Consider the following 23,943-nt stretch of genomic DNA (forward strand, 5'->3'; position numbering starts at 1 on the left):
GAGTATTTATACGTAAGAATCCAGATATAAAATAAATATGCTGTGAAGTGAATCAGAATTGTTTCCTAAATAGTCTCATATGAGACACTTAAGTGCTAAGAACGCACTCCTTGTTCCATGAACTTTATGATATGATTAAGTTTAATTTTAAAGGGATAAACAAATCTATCATAACTGTAGTTTTGAAGACATTTCTACCTCAGTGCATACTTCTCCTCTGTTCTTTCTCCCAGAAGTCTCACCATGATCAGCCCTTCATTACACTACATTCAAACACTCCATACAGTTGAATAAGAAAAGCTTCTAATCAATGACTGACTTACCTTCAAGAGAGCCAGGGCTACGTGAAAGATTACGTTCATACCCTGAAAAATAAGAAGAAAGAGACTTCAATCATTGCCAGCACACAAATCTCTTTTCTCTGCTACTTATCGCCATGCAGCATCTTAACAAGATGCCACAAATCCCTAGGGAACACCTTTCTTTTCCTCTCTACACTTCAAAGCTCGTCATTAAAGCTCCAAGGCTCAGCTTTCAAACTCCTGGCTGGGGAAGATGGAGGCTCTTTGGAGTTATGGAATCTCGCTGTGCAATTAGTCAGGTGCTTTGCATGTCACAGGATGCCTCTCCAGCTCTCCAGTACCTGCCAATGCTGTTTCTCATCAGCAGTACAGGATATTGTACCAAGCAGCCCTTCAGGAAAGCATCAGAAATATTCGAGCTGGCAAGACTTTTCCCAGTAACTGAGAGCTGTTATCAATCACTTAATACCGTCAGTGTAATCTGTTGTGAGATAACAGCAGAACTTTGGAGAAGGGAGCCTTCTTCAGGGAGTTTCTGCTTCTGCAATGGAGTATTTTCCAAGTCTCTTAAAAGCACTTGACTACACCCCTATAAAAATCAGACTTTATGCACAGAGACTTTGGAGGCATTCCTGGGAACAAACTGTATTTCCTTCCTATAGGTGGTATAATGCCATGAAGGGATGTTGCCATTAATTAGTCTTGGAAATGCTACCACATTAGACACGCTGAATACTGCATAGTTCAGTCAGTTAGTGTGCATAGTCATCATGACAGACTGCCTTTTTCCACTAGAGGTCACAATTGCAGCAGGTCTGAGCCAAAAAGCGTTAACAGGAAACCCTTCTTCCAAAAGTGATAGCAGAGCTTTCAAATACAGTCGTTATTTTGCTCCTCACACTTTGTTTTAACAAGAACAAAAGGTCTGTCTGTGAGTTTCAGTCATGACACTCAATCCCAGAGCACCTACAGCCATTCTTTCAGCGCACAGCACTCCCAGCTATATCCCAAACACCCATCGGAGGCCAATGCCCCATTGCATCCATACCCACCTGGTTAAGTAACTCACAACCACTGAGTCAAACCACAGACCTGAATGCCTCTTCCTAGAGCAAGAAAGACTGTTCTGACACTGCCTTCTTTTTCATAGCTGTTAAACATGGCTATCTCAGCTCATTTTTTCCAGTCTCTTATTTAAAATCCTACTTCATTTACAACACGTTGATTTATAAGATTCAGCTTAAACTCCTCCATCTATTTTAGAAGCAGAAGAACCAAAAATACCAGTGCGTACCAGACTTATAAATCATTGCTAGCAATATCCCTCCAGCAATTTTATAATGAAAACATGGAAGTACATGCAAATCACCCTCAAAGGAAAGAGGAGAGAGCCCATATTAAATAAGCTTCAGATAATGACTTTCTAAAACCAAAGGTCATCATTTTAACTGTGCATTTTGAAATAGCTGCCTTATTATCACGCAGATCTCAGTATTAGTGTCTTTGCAAACATGAAAGCTGTCAAGAATTACCTCAGTTTCTGTTTGACATTTAACAGCAAAAATGAAAACTAGATACATATATATAAACAAGAGCTGCCCTTAAAGCACAAGAATGGTGAGGGGTTTATTGTGCCCTATTGCTTCTCGTGCATCCATTCTGTTTTTCAACCCAAGAAGCTTTGCTGGGCAAACAAAGGACAGTGTGTGGACTGCACAGCTTTCAGGGGCAGAGATCCCAGAAGGAAGGCACGTGGATGTGCCCCTCCACAGAGCTTGCAGCAACCAGAAGAACTAGCAGTTCCTACAATAGTATGTCTAGAGGCTTATCTGTCTAGCTGAGTGTCTGTACAGTATCTCCCTGCTTCCATCAGGTGTTACCTAAGAACCCTCTTAAGCTCGCATACAGGCCTCCAGCACTCAAAAAGATCTCATTAAGCTCAGAAGCCAGCTCTTGTAGTGAGAGTTGTTCACAGTTCCTCAACCCTCTGCAGCCAGAAGCACTCTTCCAGAAGCCCTCAGCTTGACTCTCTCTGCTCTCTGAAACAAGTTGGCTTCTGAAAAGGCCTGACATGAAGATGGAGAACAAGGAGCAACAAACAGATGGTAAAGATAATAGAATCACAGAACCATAGAATGGTCTGGGTTGAAAAGGAACACAATGATCATCTACTTCAACCCCCTGCTACGTGCAGGGTCACCAACCACCAGACCAGGCTGCCCAGAGCCACATCCAGCCTGGCCTTCAGGTTCTCTGAAAATGATTTTATTTAGTGAGATCTGTGTGGCAGAAAGGCTGCTTATGTCCTCCCTTAGAAGTGAGGACATACATCTGTATCCATCCAGCAAACATGCCAGGAGACAGGAACAAAGGGAGCTGAGGGAGGGAGCAGCAAACACATTTAGGTAGCAGGTAAAGCTCACCAGCACACTGAGGGAAGACATAACAGTCAGGTCATACTGTTTAATCCCGTACTATCGGGACTACATTTCCATATGGGATTCCTTTGGGATTTTTCTCTCATCTTAAATCGTGTCTTAAAAGACAGATGCCTTGCAGGAACACAGGCTACTTTACAGACCAGCATCCAACCCAGACCACCACAGACCTTCCTCTGGTTACAGGACAGCACCTGTACAACATTTCCATAAATAAAAGGAATGAATCTCTTCAAGGAGAGCACAGGAAATTCATTTGAGTGTCCTTATCTTTGCTCCTAGATGTAGGCAACATGCCTGGGAAAGCAATGAAGGTATTAATACAACGATATTCTCTGAAGTTCAGCACCAGGTGGAAAAGAACGCCTGAGCACATCCTCAAGGGTGGAGGAATCTAAAGACTAACGTGACACGCCATCAAGAAGCAGTTAACCTGCTCCAGTCTTACAAGCGAGTTTTCCCTTTTTAAGGAGAGATTAGTTATTCCACTGAAGTTAATTTGACATTGTTTCATCATTAGAAAGTGCTTAATAATTATGCGTTCAGTCGCATACTCCCTTCAAAAGAGCCGTAGAGGGTAATTGGGGTTACGAAATCAAAAGGAGAATTACAATTCTATTGGTGTTTTGGATTGCTTCCAGCAAAACGTTTGTTTGGCATCTGTAACACGCCGTGAATACACAACAAACCTCAGGGATGTCACAGATACATTTACGTTGCTGACGCTGTACAATATGCTCTGAAGCCCAGATTTCTCTTTGTAAGTGATGCAGGCTCGGAGCACGCTCTGCAAAGATATGCACATTAATTTGAAGCTTTTACTCAGATGTACGGCTTGTGCTTTTATTCCAGCTCAGCGACAAGACAACGAAGGAAAGGAAAAGCTAACTCATTGAAATAAGGCATAAGAAACAAGGAACAGTTCTATTTACCAAGACTGGCTGCATCTGCACACAGCACATCCACATGTGTACATGTGCATTCAGCCATGGCTACTCACCTCAGTGACTGAATACCATTTGAATTATGGCCTCGTTAGCCCAGCAGATCACGGATACGTATGAAAAGAACTGTTAAGTTCCAATGGAAAAACAGTTTGTAATTCCTGCTCTAGAAGGCCAGAATAAGCTTAATTTCCAAATTCTGGTTCACTCCATAGAACTAAAAGCTACATAACCATGATCTCAATATGTGGAAACAAGCAAGCTGCTTTGTATGAGCAATGGACAGAGCTTTCTTCCTAGACAGTTATCTCAGAGAAAAACAAAATGCAAAGAGGTCTGACTTCCAAATTAGTTGACATCTCAAACTGGTTTTCCCTCAGTGCACCCATATGTATTGCTCCTATAATAACTAACAGCAGGAAATGCTATAAACACATAAATGAAGGAAAGGAAACACAGAATTCTTCATCCTGATACTACAATGCTATGAATAACACAAAAATCCAATTAAAACCAGTTGACTGAACAATTAGATAAATAGGCACCATGGAAATAATGAAAACAGTGTCTTGAGATTCAATACTCATTGTGCCGCTTTTCTGTATTGTATTGCATGAAACGGCACATGATAAACATTACCAGACAACCATGAAAGTAAGATTTTGCATAAAATTGTGTTTGGTTGGTTGCTTTTAAAAGAAATGAATGTGATTTCAGAGTGCTAGTAAATATTTAAACGCTTTGTGTGACTTTCACCTCATTTAATGCTAAGATATTGCAATGGCTGGATGAAGGCCTACAGTGCTATGAGATTAGCCCTTTTTCTATTGAGTTCATGTGACTGATTTCAAAGAATAAAAATTACAGCCATGGGATTTTAAGGCATTTTCTCATACCCAACTGGCATCTGGTGTTTCTGCAGTGGCATGCTCCCTGGAGGTGTTCAAGGCCAGGTTGGATGGGGCCCTGGGCAGCCTGGTCTGGTATTAAATGTGGAGACTGGCAGCCCTACTTGCAGCAGGGGCGTTGGAGCTTCATGATCCTTGAGGTCTCTTCCAGCCCAAGCCATTCTAGGATTCTATGATATGATTCTATGATAGAGAAAGAGACCTGCAGCCAGGTCCTTTAAACCGAGAACTGCCCTCAGACATGCTAAGATAAGCAGGAATCTTCCAGACCCCAATTTTCTTAATAGGAAACGATGCATGGGATTTGAGACATCACAGATGTGTGTCCTTCCCCTCTGCACGTTCCCTCAGTCACAGCACACAGGGGAAAACACACATCCATGCTAAAGCTCCCTCCGTGCCATCTGATCTCTTTCCCAGTATCCGTTCTTCATGACGTCTCTATCACAGCACAGCCCTGGCACTTGCTTTGTCACGCCTTCACCTTTATCATCCCTTCAATGTGACGTTTACTTTTTGATTTTATGTATTTCATCAGAAATTCAGGCCTCAGTTTCCAAGCACGAAGTGACGGGAAATGTTTTGGCACAGGCAGGCTGCACCACCCTCTCTTTTAAAAACAGCCCCCGAATTAGCTCAGCTTCCTGGATTTGTTCACGGAATATCACTTTGTCGTTTGTTATCCCCTTCCTCCAGTTATTTCTGAAGCACTTTTCAGCACTGCCAAGGCTGTCTGGAATATGCTGCTATCCCACTACAGCAGATGGCACTGGTGTTAAGTAAGCATTATGGAAATTTACTGTATTCCTAGAAAAATCAACCAAGTGAACATCAACTAGTAAGTTGCAAAATTACTTCAGTGGCAATGGGGAAAGGGATTTGGAGACAAACTGTGATATGGCATTAGCTGCCTCTGCCTGCTAAGGCACAAGTAGGTTGCTCTCTAGGATCCCTGTCTCCGCCAACTTCTCACCTGTATCCCAAAACATCTTCCAAAACAGAAGCAGGCTCCGTGTTACAGGACCACAACATTTATCAGCATCCCCAAAAAGGCACCTTCTGTTCACAGAAGTTCTCTTGAATTGCAGATTGCCGTGAAATCGTTTTTCCTTTGCTCATGCTGAGTGTTTATCACCAGCCTTCTCATAATTGGGGATAAACAAGCTGCAGCTATGAATAGAAGACACGTACACCGTGGATGTCACAGGAACAGCTGGACAACGCAGTGTAAAGCATTATGTTAAACCTTGAGGCTCACCAAGAACCTCTTGAATGTGCTCTATGAAAACACTTCCCTCAATTCAAGCTGGAATTCTTACAAGTTCTCTATAGCTTTAAAAGTGAACACAGCATTTTGCGTTCTGCACCCCCAGGCAATACAGAACGCAATGTTATATGCCTCCAATGTCTCTGCTGTTGGTTGGTTGGAATTCTGTACCCAAACACCTAATGCTTCTTATAACCTTTAGTTAGAAAATAACTTGCAATTCTTTATTATAACCTGGATGTTTTACACACGCTCATACAATAACTTTGGCATGTTTCTCCCCCATAAAACACAATCAAATACTACATTCATCTAAAATCCTTTTTAGTCTAATTTCTAGTAATGGAAAAAAGCCACTCATCATATAGATTAAGCTAAATTTTCATTTAGTATGGATTTATATAATTCATCTAAATACATGAAAGCAAAATATCCACTGTACTCCAGACCTCAGGCTTTTGCAGTGAAGGTGATGATGACTGACATGTCAGCAGCTGCTTCATGATGCAGAAAAGTCACTTCTGTTCTCTCGATAATTGACACAAAATTCTGTATCTTTCTATAGCGTATGTATCACACTAATTGTCTATCATTGCTTTGCCTCACGATGTCTAAAGGAACATCTATTTCAGGAGATAAGAGACTGTACATGCTATATTCATGCATACATGTCACACTTTGAATTGAGAACGCTGCACGAGCGCCGCAATTCTTTTGTAAACGTACTGCTGGCAGCAGCCTTGCAATGACAACTTCAGAGCTTAACACCAGTCCCGCTAAATGTCATTTAAAAACACAGAGCTGTTATACAAGAACTTGTGCCTTACTGTATGGAAGGCCTCAAACCACCTAACGATCCATGAATCTTTTCTTTCTCAGAATAGCAAGCCTCGAATGCAGTAAATCAGTGCTACCCAACGGGGCACGTGTGTTGAGATCCCTTCCACCCGCAGTCTGAGATACAACCTCTTCTCTTTCTTCTCAAACCAATTAGGATCTAGCTGGAATAGGCTCCGATAGAAAGCCTTCCCAGACTATTCACATGGAAGTGCAGTGGCTTAGAGAGGCTTCAGGAAGGAGGCTGAGCTCCCCAGCAGGTGTAACACAAAGAGAGATGGACAGGAGGAACAGCACAGCTTAAATGCCAAAGCTGGACATCACAACAACATAAAGACAGAGCTGCTGCTGTGTAGTCCTGGGTAAGGCAGCCTCAATTCTCTGATACGAGCTGTACAAAAAAACAATGCATTCAAACACAGAAGTGACAGGAAAGCAGTTTCATCCTTGTCTTTTCAGTCCTGATCCAAAAATCGCAGCTCCGCAGTCAAAACACTAATTTCTGTAATGGACTACGTAATTACTGACACTGAGATATGTAAATATATGTACCAGAGCAGGAAAGGCAGCACAGAAGGATTTTTGAACAGTCCTTGAAAGGAAAGAGACACAATCCTTACGTATTTCATATCCCCAAGACCGGCACATGAGAGTAGCCAGACACACACACAGCAGGTTAGCAATAGCATCTCAAAATGCCAGGTAAAGAACAGAACGTCAGCTTGAGCTCTGAACCTCCTTCAGTTTTGGCAGCACTGTATGTGTGTGTGTGTATATATATTCCAACTGGTTTGGGTATTTTCTTTTTTAAGAAGCAACTTTCATGAAATCAAAATTAAAAGCTTCTATGTAGCCTGCCAACTGTTTTCCTTCTCTTTTAAATGTCTAATCAAGGTCACTTGTTCAGTGCATCTAAAAGGCATTTTGATTCCAAGATGTAGATTCTAAAATGCAAGAGGAAGATAAATGTTAAAAAGTTAAATGATGCCAATTTTTTAGTCAAAGGTGGGGGCAAGACAAAGCAGCCTCAGGAGCGTTCAATAGCATGATGTCACATGGATAGTTAAGACTGACAAGCCCACACAGAACTCTGCATTTCATCAACACAGTTGTTCTGTAATGCAAATAGAAATAGCAAAAGGAGACTAATGAAGTGGCTGAAACAAGCAGCTAACAGGAGCCTTGGAGGAAGCTCTTCAGCTGACACTGAGATGTTGAAATCTATCTGCAGAGCCAGGCTGAAAACTGATGTAATCTCATTGATGCTTCCAACTGGATCTAGAGGTTGGTTTGTTTGCTCTTACCACAGGCACTCAGACAACAAGTACTAAGCCTTACAATTAGCGCCATGATGGTATGGGTTACCTGCCTCCAAGCTGGCAAACTTTCAGTTTCTGCTCAAGGTAAGACAAAGAAATTCAAAACATCTCCTTTCTAGATAACCCTGGGTGACATATTCTGTCCTACGGTTATCAAGGCAGCATTGCTTATTTTTACACAAGTAATTCTGGGGTTGAATCTTCAGCAGCCTGCATATGGCTTAAAAAAGGTGAGAGAAAGACAACAGGATGGAAGAACTCAATCTTGAAGAGGCCACACTAAGTCCAAAACTCATGCAAACCTGAGCTATTTATTTAGTTATTAATCAGGTAGTTATAATGTGAGAATGATGGAAAGCCGTTGACTGCAATAGCACATGCTCTGATGGGATTTTAAACATTTCCCCATCATTCCCATCCCAAATTCAGCTAATCCCATCTCCCTGGGATCCTGTGATGAAGGATGATCCACAAATGGTGTACAATGAAGGTTGACTTCCCAGCTGTGGAGCTGCCACTCCAGCACATGCAAGGGAAGCAGGCAGGCCTACCTGACCACAGCTGCACAACTGCAGTACTTCGAACGCTTCCTCTTCCACTCAGATCTGTAGTATCTCTCCCAGCCACGATCAACAACTATAATGACAAATCTCATCCAAGAGTTCCTGGGCAACCCAAGCCACTCATCCACGATTCAAAGATTCTCATGGATGTCAGAGAACTGCCCTTGGAATGACCACTTTGCAGGTAGCAATGATTTAACCTTTTTTCCCCTTCCCCCAGTACTCTTCTTTCACAGCATATACATAGGATGTAAACTTCTTGTCAGCAGCAGCCAGGACAGGATTATGGAGAAAGCACAGCCAGGAAGGAAAGTTGAGCTATTTTAAATTCATCCGTATTTATGACAAATTAATGAGAAGGCTGGAAGCTTGTTTAAAAAACAAACAAAAACAACCCCCAAAAAATCAAAAGACTTCAAAGGAGTTTTGATTTTTTGAGGATTTTTTTTCTCCAGAAGAATATGTTCTGGTTTTAGCAGCTGCAACTGTTTTTTCTCTTTCCAGTGGCTGGAATCACAGGCATGCTGTTTGTTCAGAGATAAAGAGCAGTTTAGTGCAGACACAAATTATTTTTTGACTCCTTCTGGAAGCTGCCTGGACAGACTGCTTTGCAGTGCCATTTCAGCCCTCCATTAAGGAATGATTCTTTTCCTATTCTGTCTACGTGCCTTCAGATTTTACTTTCTCTCCATGGTGAGAGCCAACCCCATTTTTAGTTTAACCTGATTTTAATCTTTGCTCCTCTCACAAATGCTCAGAACTGCCTGCTACTCCAGCCTGGGTGACTCATGAACATTAGGAGCAATCTTCTGATAGTCTGCACTGTTGCCTCTGTATGTTCCTGTCTACACACTGCCCCACTGTTTCTCATGATGTCTGTACGTACCTTCTCACTTGAAATCAATTTTCTTATCATTTCTGATTTACTTTTAACTGTTGTAAAGGATGCTCCTTTGGTGCCCTCCGCAGATGCTAACCACTTTCCCTTTCTCTAGCAGATTCCCACATTGGCTTCTCTGAGTCTCTTTCCAATTCCACTACCTTTCTTCCCAGAGTAATTCCTTCAGACATGCTGAGATAAACACTGTCACACGTGAGATGAATGCAAATATTTAAACCTGTATTAACCATAACTAAAATCTCTCTACAGCATGTTTCACCTTCAAGCCTAATGCAGTAAGTACACAAACTTCAGGTGGGACGCAGCTATACTGCTAGCACAATAACCACCACTATGGAATGGTATTCTGTACTTCTTGACTAAAAAGTTCTTAAAATGGTTATTTCCGAGTGCAGCTCTACGTCAAGATCAGAATGAAGAAATAAAATCAAGCAACAAAGAGTGATCAAACCCAGGCGAGAAGACCACTGTAAAACCTAACTCACAATTCCAAAGTGATCAAGGTATTTTGTTCTCTGTTGGACAGCTATCTCTGCAAAAAGGAGGGCAGAGACAGGACAAACCAACAACTGTTCTTTTCCTATTTGCCCACTTAAAGGAAACAAGGCACTATGAAAGAGTTAGAGCTCAGATATATCTAAACTAAAACATCAACATAAGCGCAGCTAGCCTGAAAATTTCTAAGTAAAATACTTCATGCTAAGAAATGTACAGAATGAACCAGAGTCAACCACGTTTCACATTCGTGAAGCCCTTTGCAACCACTGGAACAGGTTGCACAAAGAGGCTGTGGATGCCCCATCCCTGCAGGCATTCAAGGCCAGGCTGGATGTGGCTCTGGGCAGCCTGGTCTGGTGGTTGGCGACCCGGCACATAGCAGGGGGTTGGAACCAGATGTGCACTGTGGTCCTTTTCAACCCAGGCCATTCTGTGGCTCTATGATTTGAAAATATCAATTATGCACACACGTACGCATATGTAAACACATACATATACAACCATCTGTACACCCTGACTTCCTGATGGCAAAAAGAAGAACCTACATCTCACCAAAATAAACACTCCTGACTGACTACCATTTTTGTTTTTAATCACAGTGTGGATGTGTCCACAATACAGAAATGTACTATTTGGTATCTGAAGTAATGCGTTCCTTAGTTGGAATAGCAGGGAATAAGTTGGAATAGTTGGAATAAGGAAGGAGGGAGTCGTGTCTTTGGGTGACATTCTGAAATGCAAAATCTGAAGAGTTTTACCACTAAAAGCTCACTGGGTATCTCCTGGAGATTAGATTTTCCAACTTTGAATACACTGCGTAACAAATTAAATGAGAACAGATGTGTACATCAGATACTGTTAATAAGATCCCTTAGTAAAGAATGAGGCAAATCACAATTTTAATTTGAAAACCAGACCAGCATTTCACTGAACATCGTCTCTTCAATATAATCACGTTTTCTAAAGAAGTTAGTACACACAGTTAAGCTGTAATTGACTCCAACAAAATGAAACAGAGAGATACATTAGTTCTTAACGCATTCATGAAGTGGAGAAAGGACTTTCTGATTCAAGGATCTTTCTTACCTCACAAAGTAGTAAATCAATGATGTGGAAGACCATGCAGAGTGGAAATTTGGCAGTAAAAAGAGTGAGGAACCACTGGGATGCGTACATGTGAGCTTCCAAGTTGAGGTCTGAGAAATGGCTGTGCAAATCAGGCAACTGCTCCTGCAGTACAGGAAAAAGTAATGAATTCTTCAGTACTCCTCCTTAATACGGCACCATCATCTGCAGTGTAAGTACCACGTTGCTAAAGACTGAGAAACACAATAAAGTGAAACCCTGGCTTCTTCTGAGCAACAGTAATAAGTTTCTACATAACTTGTAGTGGTTGTGGTTACAGTTTTAATGAGATAACTACAATGAATTCTATCATGGCATCACACAATATACTATTAAATTATACTGAGAAATTACAAAATCTTCAATAGGGGAAAGACAGAGTAGCTGTGAAATTTCCATCATGTACATATATATTTTTAAAAGCTTTTTCTTAATCATGCCTTGTCATTTATAAATGATTCTGTTAGAAAAGCAATAGATACTGGAACAAGCTCACCTTGCAGACCATGAAGGGAAGCTAGCTCTAGTGCCTAGCTTTCACTCTGTAACAGAAACCCAGGTCAGGGCTTACTGAACTGCTAGTAAGTGCTTCTTAGTCAGAGCAATAGTGTCAAACTTGCAACTTTCCATTTAACCAGCTCTGAATAGGACATAATTACACCCAAAAAGAGAGCAATGCATTGACATCCCAGTAAAATGACCTACATTTATTTTGCCCTGCCCCACCTCTAAGTGAAGGGATTTGCTGCCCAGAAGGTGATGTAAGCAAAGCACCAGTCCCCACATCAGTATCCCCATTTAGGAAAGCAATTTGTTACTTCGGCCCCACCTGCATTAGCTTCTCCAGCTGGAAAAATTTGCAATGGAGATCTTCAAAGTTATTTCTGTAGAGGTCCCTCAAACCGTAGTCATACATGATCTTCACGAACACACAGAACGCCTGCTCCTCCGGCATCTGGGGAAACACACAAACCTGATTCTAAGAACTGAGCTGAGGATGGGTATTCTCTCTGCAGACGGACACACACGCACACTTAAATACATTGAGATGAATTCAAAACCAGGGATGTATTAAATTGTTCAGCAAAGCACTCAGAATTTAGAATTATGCTACTGAAATCTCAAGGGGACTGTTCTACTTGATGGACACCCTGATGTGGCTCTGTAAGACTGAAGAAAATGTGGGATCAGATCATAGGCTCATGTCAGTATTGCATCCCTACAACTATACAACTGCCATCACTATGCTTTGTGCCAATAGGTCTGAGATCCATCTCAGGTGCAGAACTCCAGCTTTAAAGCCAAACACAAAGCAAAACACAACAACAAACCATCCTAAGACACTGACTTCTACCAAGAAAGACTCGGTTGGTTGTGAAATATGCAGAACTGAGCTACGACCAACCCTCTGTGAGAATCTCAAAGCTCTTTATCACTATTCTATCTGGACAAAACAATCCTCTCTGACAGCTGATCAAGGCTGCAGCTACAGGGATGGGGAGAAAAAAATTATCCTGATCAAAAAGCTTCAATCTGCTCTAGAATAAAATGAAAGCAAACATACATTTTTTGTAAGGTAACAATTATTTCTAATAAAATGACAGATGCTCATGCACAAGCACACCTACCTTGCATGCTCAATCAGACACGTGCATTGACAAGTCATTCCTCCCCCACCACAGGGAGAGGGAACAGATGTGAGTACTGGGCCAAAGACGGTACAGGCAGAGGCCAAGGTGTCCTCACTCTGTGGACGCAGGTTCTCCAGTATTACCAACCCCAAGAATTCAAAACCATAAATGAAATTTACTTTGTTGTTGTTGTTTTTAACTTTAAATAAATCCTATTATTTGGAATTACAAAAGCCAGACATTTATATTCTGTTTTTTGGTGTTGTTTTTTTTAAAGAAATACTAGTTTTTCACTTAGTAACGTCTCCAAGAGTCAGTCAGAAAAAAAAGCCAAATCCAGTCAGACTGACAGCAAGTCTTATTAGAGATGGCAACACTGGTCCCCTGAGATTAGAGATTACCTGCTCATCTTTGATGGGAATTTCACCAAAGTAGCAAAATCACAAAAAGCCAGGATGGAAGTTCAGGCTACCCAACCATCCCTGAAAGATATCTACGCTGAAAAGAAACAGCCTGTCCCAGAAGAGAAGGGGAAACGAAGGAATCTAGAATCCATGCAAAGACTGGAGAGTTAGAGGGGATCGTACAAGCATTCACAGATGCAGATTGGTTGGAGAATTTGAGAAAAACACAAGTTGGAGGATATCCTGGGAAGCTCCCAACTTACATGAGTGACACTGCTTCCCTTCCCCCCTTTCTCTGATTATTTCAGTTTAATATCCTATTGTAAAAGCAAACATTATAAAGGGCATATTAAAATGAGTGCAATTGCCATTTAGCATTCCCTGTAAAACAGGGCACTTTTTTCTAACTCCAGAAACACTAGAAAGAAAAGAGATTCTCTATCGCAATGACTGCATACTACCAAGAGAGAAAAGCTAAATACTGAACACTAAGAACGTGACAACCATTCATTTCTAAACAACTTGGGTACTGCAAATAAATTATCCTTCTGGTTGAAATTAAAAACCTTCTTTGAGTAAAAACATTACTTGCAAAGTAACTGATAGATATGAGCTGATTTGCAAAGTATGTGGGACTGCAGTAACCGAACTGAATTCAGATTAACTCTTGACAAACCTCAAGTTTCTCTGTAACACTTTCATGTCATAAATCTTACCAGAAATTACAGCTTATAGTTAAATTAATCTGAATTTGATTTCTGGGTGCCTTGGGAAAAGTATACATAACATATATATGTCATGAACATCCCATCCAAACCCACAGGGCTGTATGTATTTCAACCACGATTAATAATTCATTAATTAAAAGCCTGACAGAAAAAGGCAATGGACAGAAAAAGAGCTGCTGTTGGGATCTTAGGTGTTTTATTCAGAAACTCTTCACAGTATCTACCAATATTGAATCTGCTTCTTTTCTACTGATGCATCTAAGTGAAAACATCTCATAAAATATAAAAACCATGTATTTTTCTACCTATGTCTAGACACCTACATATGTATATATAGGAAGTGACTGATGAAGGTTTGTAAAGATTTCGGTTACAGGCTAAAATATCAACATTCAAATTCAGCTTTCATTCAGAAGGATTCATAAAATGTCCTCAGGAGAAAAACATATTGCTGAAAATTCAAGGGCATGATTTCCTCTGTGAGCTACTCTGAGAACATCTCCCAGATCTGAGTTCCCCCTAATCCCTTTACCTACGGGAGTACTAAACTCAAAGAAAATCCAGCACATCACTTTCTGGTTTTGACACAGAAGTACTTGATAATTTGATGGATTTCTCCTAAGTAAATGAAATCTACATTCATAGAAGCAGAAGCTGCTATTCACTATTTGCCAGAAAGCAACAGCAGTAAAATGAATATAGACAAATATAAAACAGTGCACATCTGTCAAATAAGATGTTCCAGTACTACTGATTTTAAGGCTGCTTTAAGTATCAAAGCTTTCATTTAGCAATTAACTCACATGAAGCAGTAGCACAGCTGCAAGGAAGGACTGTCCCTGGCAATAGCCAATATCTTCATCGTAGACAGAATATGCCTAGAAAAGATAACAGTCAACATATATTTAAAACTCATTTATTTTTCAAACTGCATGAAAAGATCTGGATGTGATTTATCTTCACCTAAACCAGGGATAATTCTGCTGAAGTCAGGAATATAAGAAAGGGAATGATGCAGCAAGTACGAGCTGAAAAACAGGTAACTATGGGTTGTGTGCGGAGTGTGCTTCCTTCTTGGGTGTGGGGAAAACAAACGTTCACGTTGTGAAAAAACAGGTCATTTGCTAGAAAAAAACACCAAAAACTACACTGAAAATTTCATCAGAAACTGTTTTTCCACTTCCTTGTTATGCTGAAAAATGAAGACAACTCTTTATGGTAAGATGGCCGTGTTACATTTTTCTTATCACTGAAAATAACAAAACCTTCCGTCCTTCTCTGCTTTTCAGAGACAAGATGATGGATACTGTTTTGAAAGAGATGTTAGAGGATGTTGAGGATTGGAGGAAACCTGGGACAGGAAGTAAGCTGGAGCAGGACTGACATGGAAAAGACAGCCATCCTGAGGAAACAACAAGGTTATGGGGAGGGAAAACTGCAGTGCAAGGCCAGAGCTGCAGGAACAAGCCAACAGCTCCTCCTCAGTCCATATCCACTGCAAACATACCTGTGTACACTCCAGTCCTGCATGCAGGCTCCAATTCCACAGCAAACCTTCCCTTTATAGAAAAAGCACTGAGTACATCATTTTACCAGGTGCTGAAGTGAAACTGAGAAGCCTCTGATTATCAGGGTCTTCCTTCTTGCCCAGGACAACGTTTGCCAGCTCCCAGTCAACTGGGACCCCTCCAGATTCCCAAGACCATTAAAAAACAGTTGAGAGACCTCACAATGCCTTCAGCCAACTATTCATCTCAAAATGACATTTGGCTCCTTTTAAGCCAAGAGTATTATCATAATTGTCAATAACTTCTGCCAGAAACACCTTTCCTTCTCCATTCTGACTGGCAGAAACCAAGCAATAAATACTTCTAAGGAAGTTGGTAGTGACCCCAGTAAGGAAGATTTTCATCAGGAACATAAACTGAATATTCTTCTAAAGAATCCATACATTCCCCAGTATATTTGTCCCTTGGCCTCTACTGCTTACTGTACCTTAACAGCAGAAATAGAGGTGACCATGATCCCAATTCACCACTCATTTTCATCAGACAAGTAACTACAAGAAGACTAGTTAAGTACACTACTGAAAAAGAACTAATTAAAACCATCACTTGTTAATAATAAACAATAAACAGCCTTTATCTCTTTGTCCCCCAAATCTACCAGTCTATTTTAACTGCGCAGCAGTCCTAAAACATGTATTATTTCTGTCTTGAAAGGCCAGCTCCAGATACATGAAATTACAGATAATACATGTGATCGATGCTTTCTTCACATAGAAAGACATATTAAATTAACAACTGCAACAAAAACATGTAGGCTAAAACCAAAATGATCAACCTTCATGGTAGCTCTATCTGTCATGAGAGGCAGTATTAGCACAACGGCTAATTGTTGCTATAAACAGCATTGACTTAATTCAAACTACCTTGAAGACCTATATAAACTGCTTTGCAAACTGGTATGGATAGAATTTAAGGTAAAGGAAACTACCAGGAACATAAACATATGCCTTTGAGACTGGGAAGCGAGTTGAAATTAGGGCAGAAGGTGGAAAATGCAGTGTTTAAAAAGAAAAGTAACCCCAACCATCAGTCTGCATTTTAAACACAAACATGAAGAATAAGGAACATTCTCATGATCAACTTCCGTGAGCACAACATAAGTAGCAATAAATCCATTTTCAAACATAACCAGAGCAAGAAGGCAGAGCTTATACTTGGAAAATATGTGATGGAGGTGTACTGCAGTTGTGTTTAAACTCCAGCACAACATCCACATGGACTTTCTTTGTGCCTGTGTTATAGCAGAATAATCTCAGAGGCTGTCATTCTGCTGCAATGACTTCCTGCAGGGAACGTGCTGAAGGGTCTGTCTCCAACCGAGTATCAGGAGAAGAGATTATAAATCAAAATGAAGAAAAATAGTGAAAATGTATTAAGAACAGACAATGTCTGTTCCGAAGGAAATTCCCCACAACGTGATCCATGGAAGCAGCTGTGGCCAGATACGTGGCTGTCATCTTGAGTTCAGGACAGGAATTAGGACAAAGCTAAACAAGTCAAAGCAACGTGATATGTGCAAATAAAGATATTTTTGTTTTAAACTAACTCTGTAGAATCAACACAGTTTTATTTCATTTGCCCAAAGCAAATACATTTTTGAGCTTCATGCATATTACATTTCCAATTATACGTATACTTTTAGCTTTAAGTAACCTTTGGGACTTGATATTGCTGAAATACGATGTAATTAACCAAAATACCCTCAAAGATAAGGATGTTGCCTACAGATACAATACTGCTGTGTAATTAAGAAAAGATCTAAGATGAATTATTTAAGATTTGTTCTTTAAGGGACTTAAGAGCATTAACTTTGATTTTCCACATAAATTACAAAAACAAAGCAAAACCCCAAATCTCCCATTTCCAATGAACTCAATGTTTCTTCCCATTTCAAGGGAATGGTATTTTTCCCTTGATAACTTGTGACAATGCTGTAAACTTCCAGTTCTTAGTTTTTCAAGCTCTTCAGGAACCTCCAATTGCAATACTTCAATTAACTGAGATCTTAAATACTCCCTTTCTCACAGTTTAGATTTAATAAATATTCTGATTCTGACTTAAAACCTTCTTTAATTCTTTAACTTAGCAAAGACCTTAAAACAGAATGAAATCACCTTTTCAGTAGTTATCTGTCTTCTGCAGAGAACTGTGCAGTTATTAAGCACATTGTTAGCAAACAAATTGTTTGGAAGCTAAAGAGTCTCATGAAATAAATGAGCAATAGGGAACCACGTGCATATCTGGAAAGTGAATGAAGAACCCAGAAATGGACCGATCTTCTATAGAAGAGGATGGTAGTGACGCACCGGAACAGGTTGCCCAAGGAGGCTGTGGATGCCCCATCCCTGCAGGCATTCAAGGCCAGGCTGGATGCGGCTCTGGGCAGCCTGGGCTGCTGGTTGGTGACCCTGCACATAGCAGGGGGTTGGAACCAGATGATCATTGTGATCCTTCTCAACCCAGACCATTCTATGATTCTATGATTCTATAGATACACTAATTCCATTGCTAAGTTCCATTCCAATGGTCAGTACTATTCAAAAACACAAATGGAAAGGTTACTTATTGGAATGCAGTAACTCAGACTCTGGATTTTTGCAACTGCTTTGTGTGAGTCCCAATTAAAAGGTTCATCTTCAATTCCAGACTAAACTGTTTTTTGCCACTTTGCATCCTCATAAGCATGAAAATGATTTCTTGAACTTGCCACAGGTTCACATGGACTTGAAACAACAAAATGTACAACACTGACCAGTGAGCAGCTTACAATCACACGGCCAATTTGCCTCAACTGCATTAACTGCAATGAATTAGAAATTAAACAGAGTCCATGAAAACATAATTCTATAGTGTTTTCCTCATAGAAACATATTTGCCAGAGCTTTTGCACAGTTCTCAGCAATGCAGTGGGAAAGGTACGAGCAGAAGAGCTACACATCCCCATCCTCATCTGCAAGAATGCTCTCCCTTCTCATTAGTAATATCATCTGGCACAGGAAACTCACTGCTCTGAAAAAGCGACAGGCACTCTGGCAAGCTGCTCAGCAGCCTTACTATATATCCAGCATCTCAGCTCCAGAAAAATACAAAATGAAAAAGGAATGCAAGATTTTTTGACTTACAAGCCTGGTTTGCTCTCACTACTCGCCTTTGTAAGTACAAATGACCTCTGGAATCCACACAGGGTTTGACATGGAAACTGCTCTGTGCACACTCAGACCTGCAGGCAGCCTTCTCAAGCAACAAGGCACTTTATGACATGCTGAGTAATACTGGTAATTGGTAATATACTTTGAAGTGCCACACCTAAAAGGGGAATTTAAAACTCCGTACCTGAATTTATTGCATTGCTAACAGCCTGAAAGCAATGACATTTCTACATCTGCAGCATTTAGGATGTATTGCATCCTACAGGGAATGTCTGTGTTCACTGAAGACTGCATTTACCTGTTTATTGTGCATCCCCCAGAGGCAGGTGTATGTGCACCCTACCATAGGCCCAGTAAGGGCCCAAAGAATGAAGAAGTGCTCACGTTCCCTCATGCAGGCCCTTGAAAACAGCAAAGCCTTAGCACCATTTCCAGCATTCAGAATTCACAATCCTGACCTTTTTACTAGCACAACTCAGCAGAAAATCCACATGCAAGAACAGCACTGCTGCTTCCTTGCTGAGCACAGATGCACAGAGAAGGAAACAACGTAAATTGAAGAAGACAAGAGAACGTTAAAAATCCTTTGCATCAAGCAAGACAACAATATTTACTGAAATCGCTCTTCAATCCAGGAGTGAAGAAAATAAACAACTAAAAATAGATGAAGAATAATTCTTAACTAAGTCTGCTTGTGCTTCTATGTATATTCTAAAATACGATAGACCACTACAGGAAAGAAAGAGATCTGCTCTTGGACAAGGAATTAAAGGGGACAAACACTGGAACTACCCATCTGTAAACCTGAACAATAAGTAAAGAAGGATCAAGAAAAGAATATGCTCATAGTGTCAAGAGGTCATCAGCAGAATGAAGGCTCTGCCAAGAAGTGAGTATTTCTCATGAAAGGATGAAGGCAAACAGTCATTTTACATCAAGGCATTCAGCAGCTGTTCTGTCATCCTGGAGGATGAACCCACCCCTCATGGTGTGGTACAATACAGAAACTACTGGTCACAAAACTCAAAGACACGCTCATATTTCAATTATATCATCAAGAAAGCTAGACCAAAAAAATCATATTGGATGCTGTTAGTTGGCTTTGCTAACAAACTCGTGTCTAACTCCATCTACTAATCTGGGTACCACCAAGCAGATGCTGGGACAGGGAAATAGTGCCTCATTTTGCAGCAAGCCAAGCATCACAGTGATACTGCACTTTACACATCCAGGCAAGTATGACCGGGATTAGGAGGAAACTACAAATCTGATAAACCAAGGAGACAAGTAACAGTAACAAAATACATCATGATACAAGTGATTCATAGCCTTCCTTGTGCCTTTTCCACTGACACCTACTCCAAACCTCTGCAAATCCCATCCATCTACTTTCACAATAGCAGGGAAACGCTGTGTCTATTGTTTCAGCCTGCCCGGTAACATTATTAACCCTGATAAATTGAGTTCACTGCAACAAATTCAGTTTCTTCTATTAACATCACAGCGGTTGTTTGTCAAAGAAGAGCTGCTGTAATCAGAAAATTAGAGAAAACACATCTCACATTAAATTGTGCATTGTGTACGCTCCAAACAGTCAAGAGAACTATTTCTGTCACACGCCTCGATTCCCTGGAGCACAGAGCTGCTAACTACATATGCAAGCATGGAAGTAGGTCAAGAGTACTATCCTGCTATGCACTGTAACACTAAGAACAAACTCTTTAGAAAAGCTTGAATTTTCAGAGTATTTTAACAGGAAATCTGCAAGAAGCATAAATATTTCCCAAAGACGTTCCCTCTGAACAAATCTAGTTTATGTGATGTCCTCGAGTGAAATCTCAGATCTCAAATCTGGAACTCTTTTCATTCCTTATCACCACTGTCAGGCTTAAAATTTATTTTTAGACTCTTTACTTTTTCACATATACGTTCTGAAATTGAACAAGTTCCCATCTTCCCTGATTTCCTACCGTTCTGAAGAAGAGTTTTAAGAGATGGAACTAGAACTGACAGACCTGTTAAAATGAGGCAGTGAGCTTTTAATGGTTTCCCTTTTTATCTGACAGCTCAGATCATCTCTTGTTTCAGCAGGGCATGGAGGAAAAGCTCTTCTTTCTACCCTCCCACTTGAGGAAAGACCCCTTCTGGCTTCATTCAATAATCCCATCCTTCAAATACCTTGTTTTCCATGTCAAAAGAAGGCCCTGAGCACACAGCACTGCTGTTCAAAGCTATGCCAGCAACCTAAAGTAGTTACTAGAATGAAACATTTATAAGCGAATTAATTAGATTTTAACACTGTTCCTTTATAAACGATCAAGTTAAAATAAACGCAAGGTCTGGTCAGAGCTCCATCACCATTCAACAAAGACAAAAAACTGCTCAGAAACCTATAGGGCAGTTAAGTCTCATCTCCATTCTGGCAAGAAGGTACACACCGGCAAGAATAAAAGCAGAATACTTACGAATAATTCAATGCTGAAGATTCAATATGGCTGCTCTACCAAGAAGCAATGCTTCACAAATGCTTCTATGAAGGAACCAATGAGCACACAAAACGCGAAGCAGTCAGTGTAGCCCATGAGCATTTTGGAAAGACATCCAACAAGATCCCTTCCCAAACACTTTTAGGGAATTAAGCTGCCATGAGAACAGGCTCAAGCAATCGATTAGAGAATAGGAAACCAAAGGAGGGAACGAAGAGTCAGATTTCAGCCACAGAATGAAGGCAGAGTCTCTCACAGAACCTCACAGGAAGACATACTTAGAGCTGATGCTATTGAAAATATGCATCAGTCGTTGTAGTTGTTTAATTCTGCACGTGGCAACCAAAAGCAGCTGCAGTGACTATGAAGCACAAGCTGCTCAAGTCATTCTGTTCCTACCTAAGCTTCATCTATTTACATACCCTTCATTACTTATAATTCCCTTCTCTGTGTCACCTACAAATCCTTAGGAGAAACGATTTTTCTCTGTTCTTTCAGACAACTAACAGGAGCACACCAAACAAACAAGTCATCTTCATGACACCTTGTTTGAAATGCATTTAGTTCTATCTAGCTACGTTTAGAAACCTGTTAGCTAGTTAGCTGTAATTCTTTAATGTGCATTTTATTATGTTCTAACTTGTCCAGCATTTATATACATATATTTCTTTTGTATGGCATCAGTTTTACAAAACTGTGGTAAAATTGCCTTCACCAAAGAAAACTGTATTTCCCTTTCTTATCTTAGCTTGTCAAGATCTATTTGCAATAAACTCGCAGGCATTCATTATAATATACTTCTCACATTTAATTCCTGATAAGCTGAATGCCATTCCATCATTTTTCACTTAACTGATCTCAAACTGACAAGCCCGTAATTACCCGCATCATTCCAGTTATTCTTTCCAAAGCCCTCCAGGATTAGTGAGAAATCAATGTAATAGTTCCAATGTCCTCTCTACTCTATTATTTGCTTTTTCTCCTTTAAAAAGAAACCAAAAACAAGTTAATGTGAATTATCTAGGACTGTGAACATCCATTCTAATAACCTAAGCAGGTATTTTTTTCCCTGCTGTCCAAATTACTGTTTGAATAGTAGACTGCATCACCACCACATTTATCTGGAGAAAGGGAATATGTATCAATATACCCCACAGGCAGGACGCTTGTCTGCTTGTTATGACAACTCCATCACTTCTGTCTGTACAGCAGCTGGGGGAGGAAACAAGAGCAAGAAGGAGAAAGAAGGGCAGTAGGAATGGCTTTGTCTGAGGCAACCCTTTTTCCTATAGGTAGAAAAAAAAATGTAAAATGAAAACTGACTGCCAGAAACACAGTACAGTCTGTAAGTGACAACAGGAGAATTGCTTGTCTAGAGGCAATCTAATACCTTCTGCATCTCCTCCTGAGCAGCAAGCCTGCCTGCACAACCCGGCCAAATCTGACCACTCGGTTCCTCACCTTCCCTAGGAGTGAACTGGAAGAAAAGTATTAGGCTTTTCCTGGATCAGAGGGTGACCTGAATGGTACGAGTGAAAAGCTGTATGTGTATGTCACTCGTGGAATGGCCAGATAACTTGTTCTCTAGATAATTACCTCAGAGACATTCCTGCTCAGCATCACTCAGACATTGCTCTGAGGATTTCTCATCCTCTGAAACACTCTTAAACAGCAGAGAGACAAAAGCTGTGCTGCCCAGGGCTCCTATAGGAACAGCTCCAGATCCCACACTGCCCACAGATAGCACTAACGGGAGCCTCAACCGCTCTCACATGCATCTTAGGATACAGAAAAGGCAAAGCTGCAAAACTACTTCAGAGTATCTGGTACTACAGAAACACTATAATTTTCATAAACAATATTTAAAAAGCTTGAAATCACATTGATTATTTGTATCAGAATGAGGGGGTTAGCTGGGCAAAATACAGTCACAGCATTTTATGGAACATGTTAAAATTCAGAGTGCTGACTGTACCTTGCAGATTTTGTATAGAGATTCCTGACCGTCTCCTTCTGTATCTTTGAAATAATCGTGTGCTGGGAATGTACGATGAATATCTCGTGTAATAACATTCTCCTGAGCAGAATCCTGTAAAAGGGAGAGAAAAATCCCCAAATATTAGCCTGGCAACAGCGTAATTAAACATACAGCACATACAATTCTATATGCAGTCAACGTGGTTACATTAGATAACTGCTTTACTGACTCATGCTCCAAAAATGCTTTGAGAAGAAACTGAAAAGCCTCTGGTCTCAAACGCAGTAATAATTTGACAGTTTAACAAGAGCAACGTGGCATGTTTTCTGTCCTTCAGGCTTACAGTTCAACTTCAGAACGCAGAGAAAATGACTGGTTATTTAATTGCAGATGCTTTTTTTTCCTACGGAACATATGCTTACTGATTTCTCTACCAGTAAAAAAAAGGAAAATGAGACCGTCTCCCTTGTGAAAGCTTGAAGGTATTAATTCTAAATCCGTATCAACATACCACAAAAACCATGTTAATTACCATTTCAAACTACGCCTGGGAAATGTTCAAAGTTTACCAGTAAGTGATCTCTAAGAGAACAAAACCAGAAGTACACAAGTCCTGTATCTTCCTTGCTAGTAGAACACCTTCAACAGGACTTAACTTCATTTTTACACGGGCCAGCACCAGGGACAAGCTCAGGTGCCAAACCATGTCCAAAAACACCTTGCAGAAGCCCTGTGATAGCCCTGACTGATAGGCAGCTGTGCTGCAGGAGGGTAGGAGGCTCCTTTTAAGCACTGCAGCAGCTCTGTAAGCTCCATACGGATGATCTGCATATCCACACACATCTGAAACAACACCAAGTGTCTGTGCTTGGAACTGAATTGTTCCCAAGACATACC

General features: G+C 40.6%; 1 protein-coding gene across 10 annotated transcripts in view; it reads right to left on the reverse strand.

The window, feature by feature from the left end:
- Positions 1-23,943, reverse strand: part of RABGAP1L (RAB GTPase activating protein 1 like) — a 159,838-nt gene that overhangs the window by 53,459 nt on the left and 82,436 nt on the right. For 8 of the 10 annotated variants that reach the window (XM_015869564.3, XM_085510952.1, XM_085510954.1 and 5 more), the window contains exons 14-18: positions 23,044-23,157; positions 14,669-14,743; positions 11,932-12,057; positions 11,064-11,207; positions 324-365 (exon numbers count right to left, since the gene is read on the reverse strand). In XM_015869564.3, the coding sequence (XP_015725050.2) occupies positions 324-365; positions 11,064-11,207; positions 11,932-12,057; positions 14,669-14,743; positions 23,044-23,157 (501 nt within the window). Of the gene's footprint in view, positions 1-323; positions 366-11,063; positions 11,208-11,931; positions 12,058-13,400; positions 13,455-14,668; positions 14,744-23,043; positions 23,158-23,943 lie in introns of those variants that run through there. The other 2 variants (XM_032446098.2, XM_085510956.1) reach the window with 2 other exon arrangements.

The sequence above is a fragment of the Coturnix japonica genome, chromosome 11 (genome assembly GCF_054131305.1).
Source record: "Coturnix japonica strain WE chromosome 11, WE-NBRP24, whole genome shotgun sequence".
In the NCBI taxonomy this organism is placed as follows: domain Eukaryota; kingdom Metazoa; phylum Chordata; class Aves; order Galliformes; family Phasianidae; genus Coturnix; species Coturnix japonica.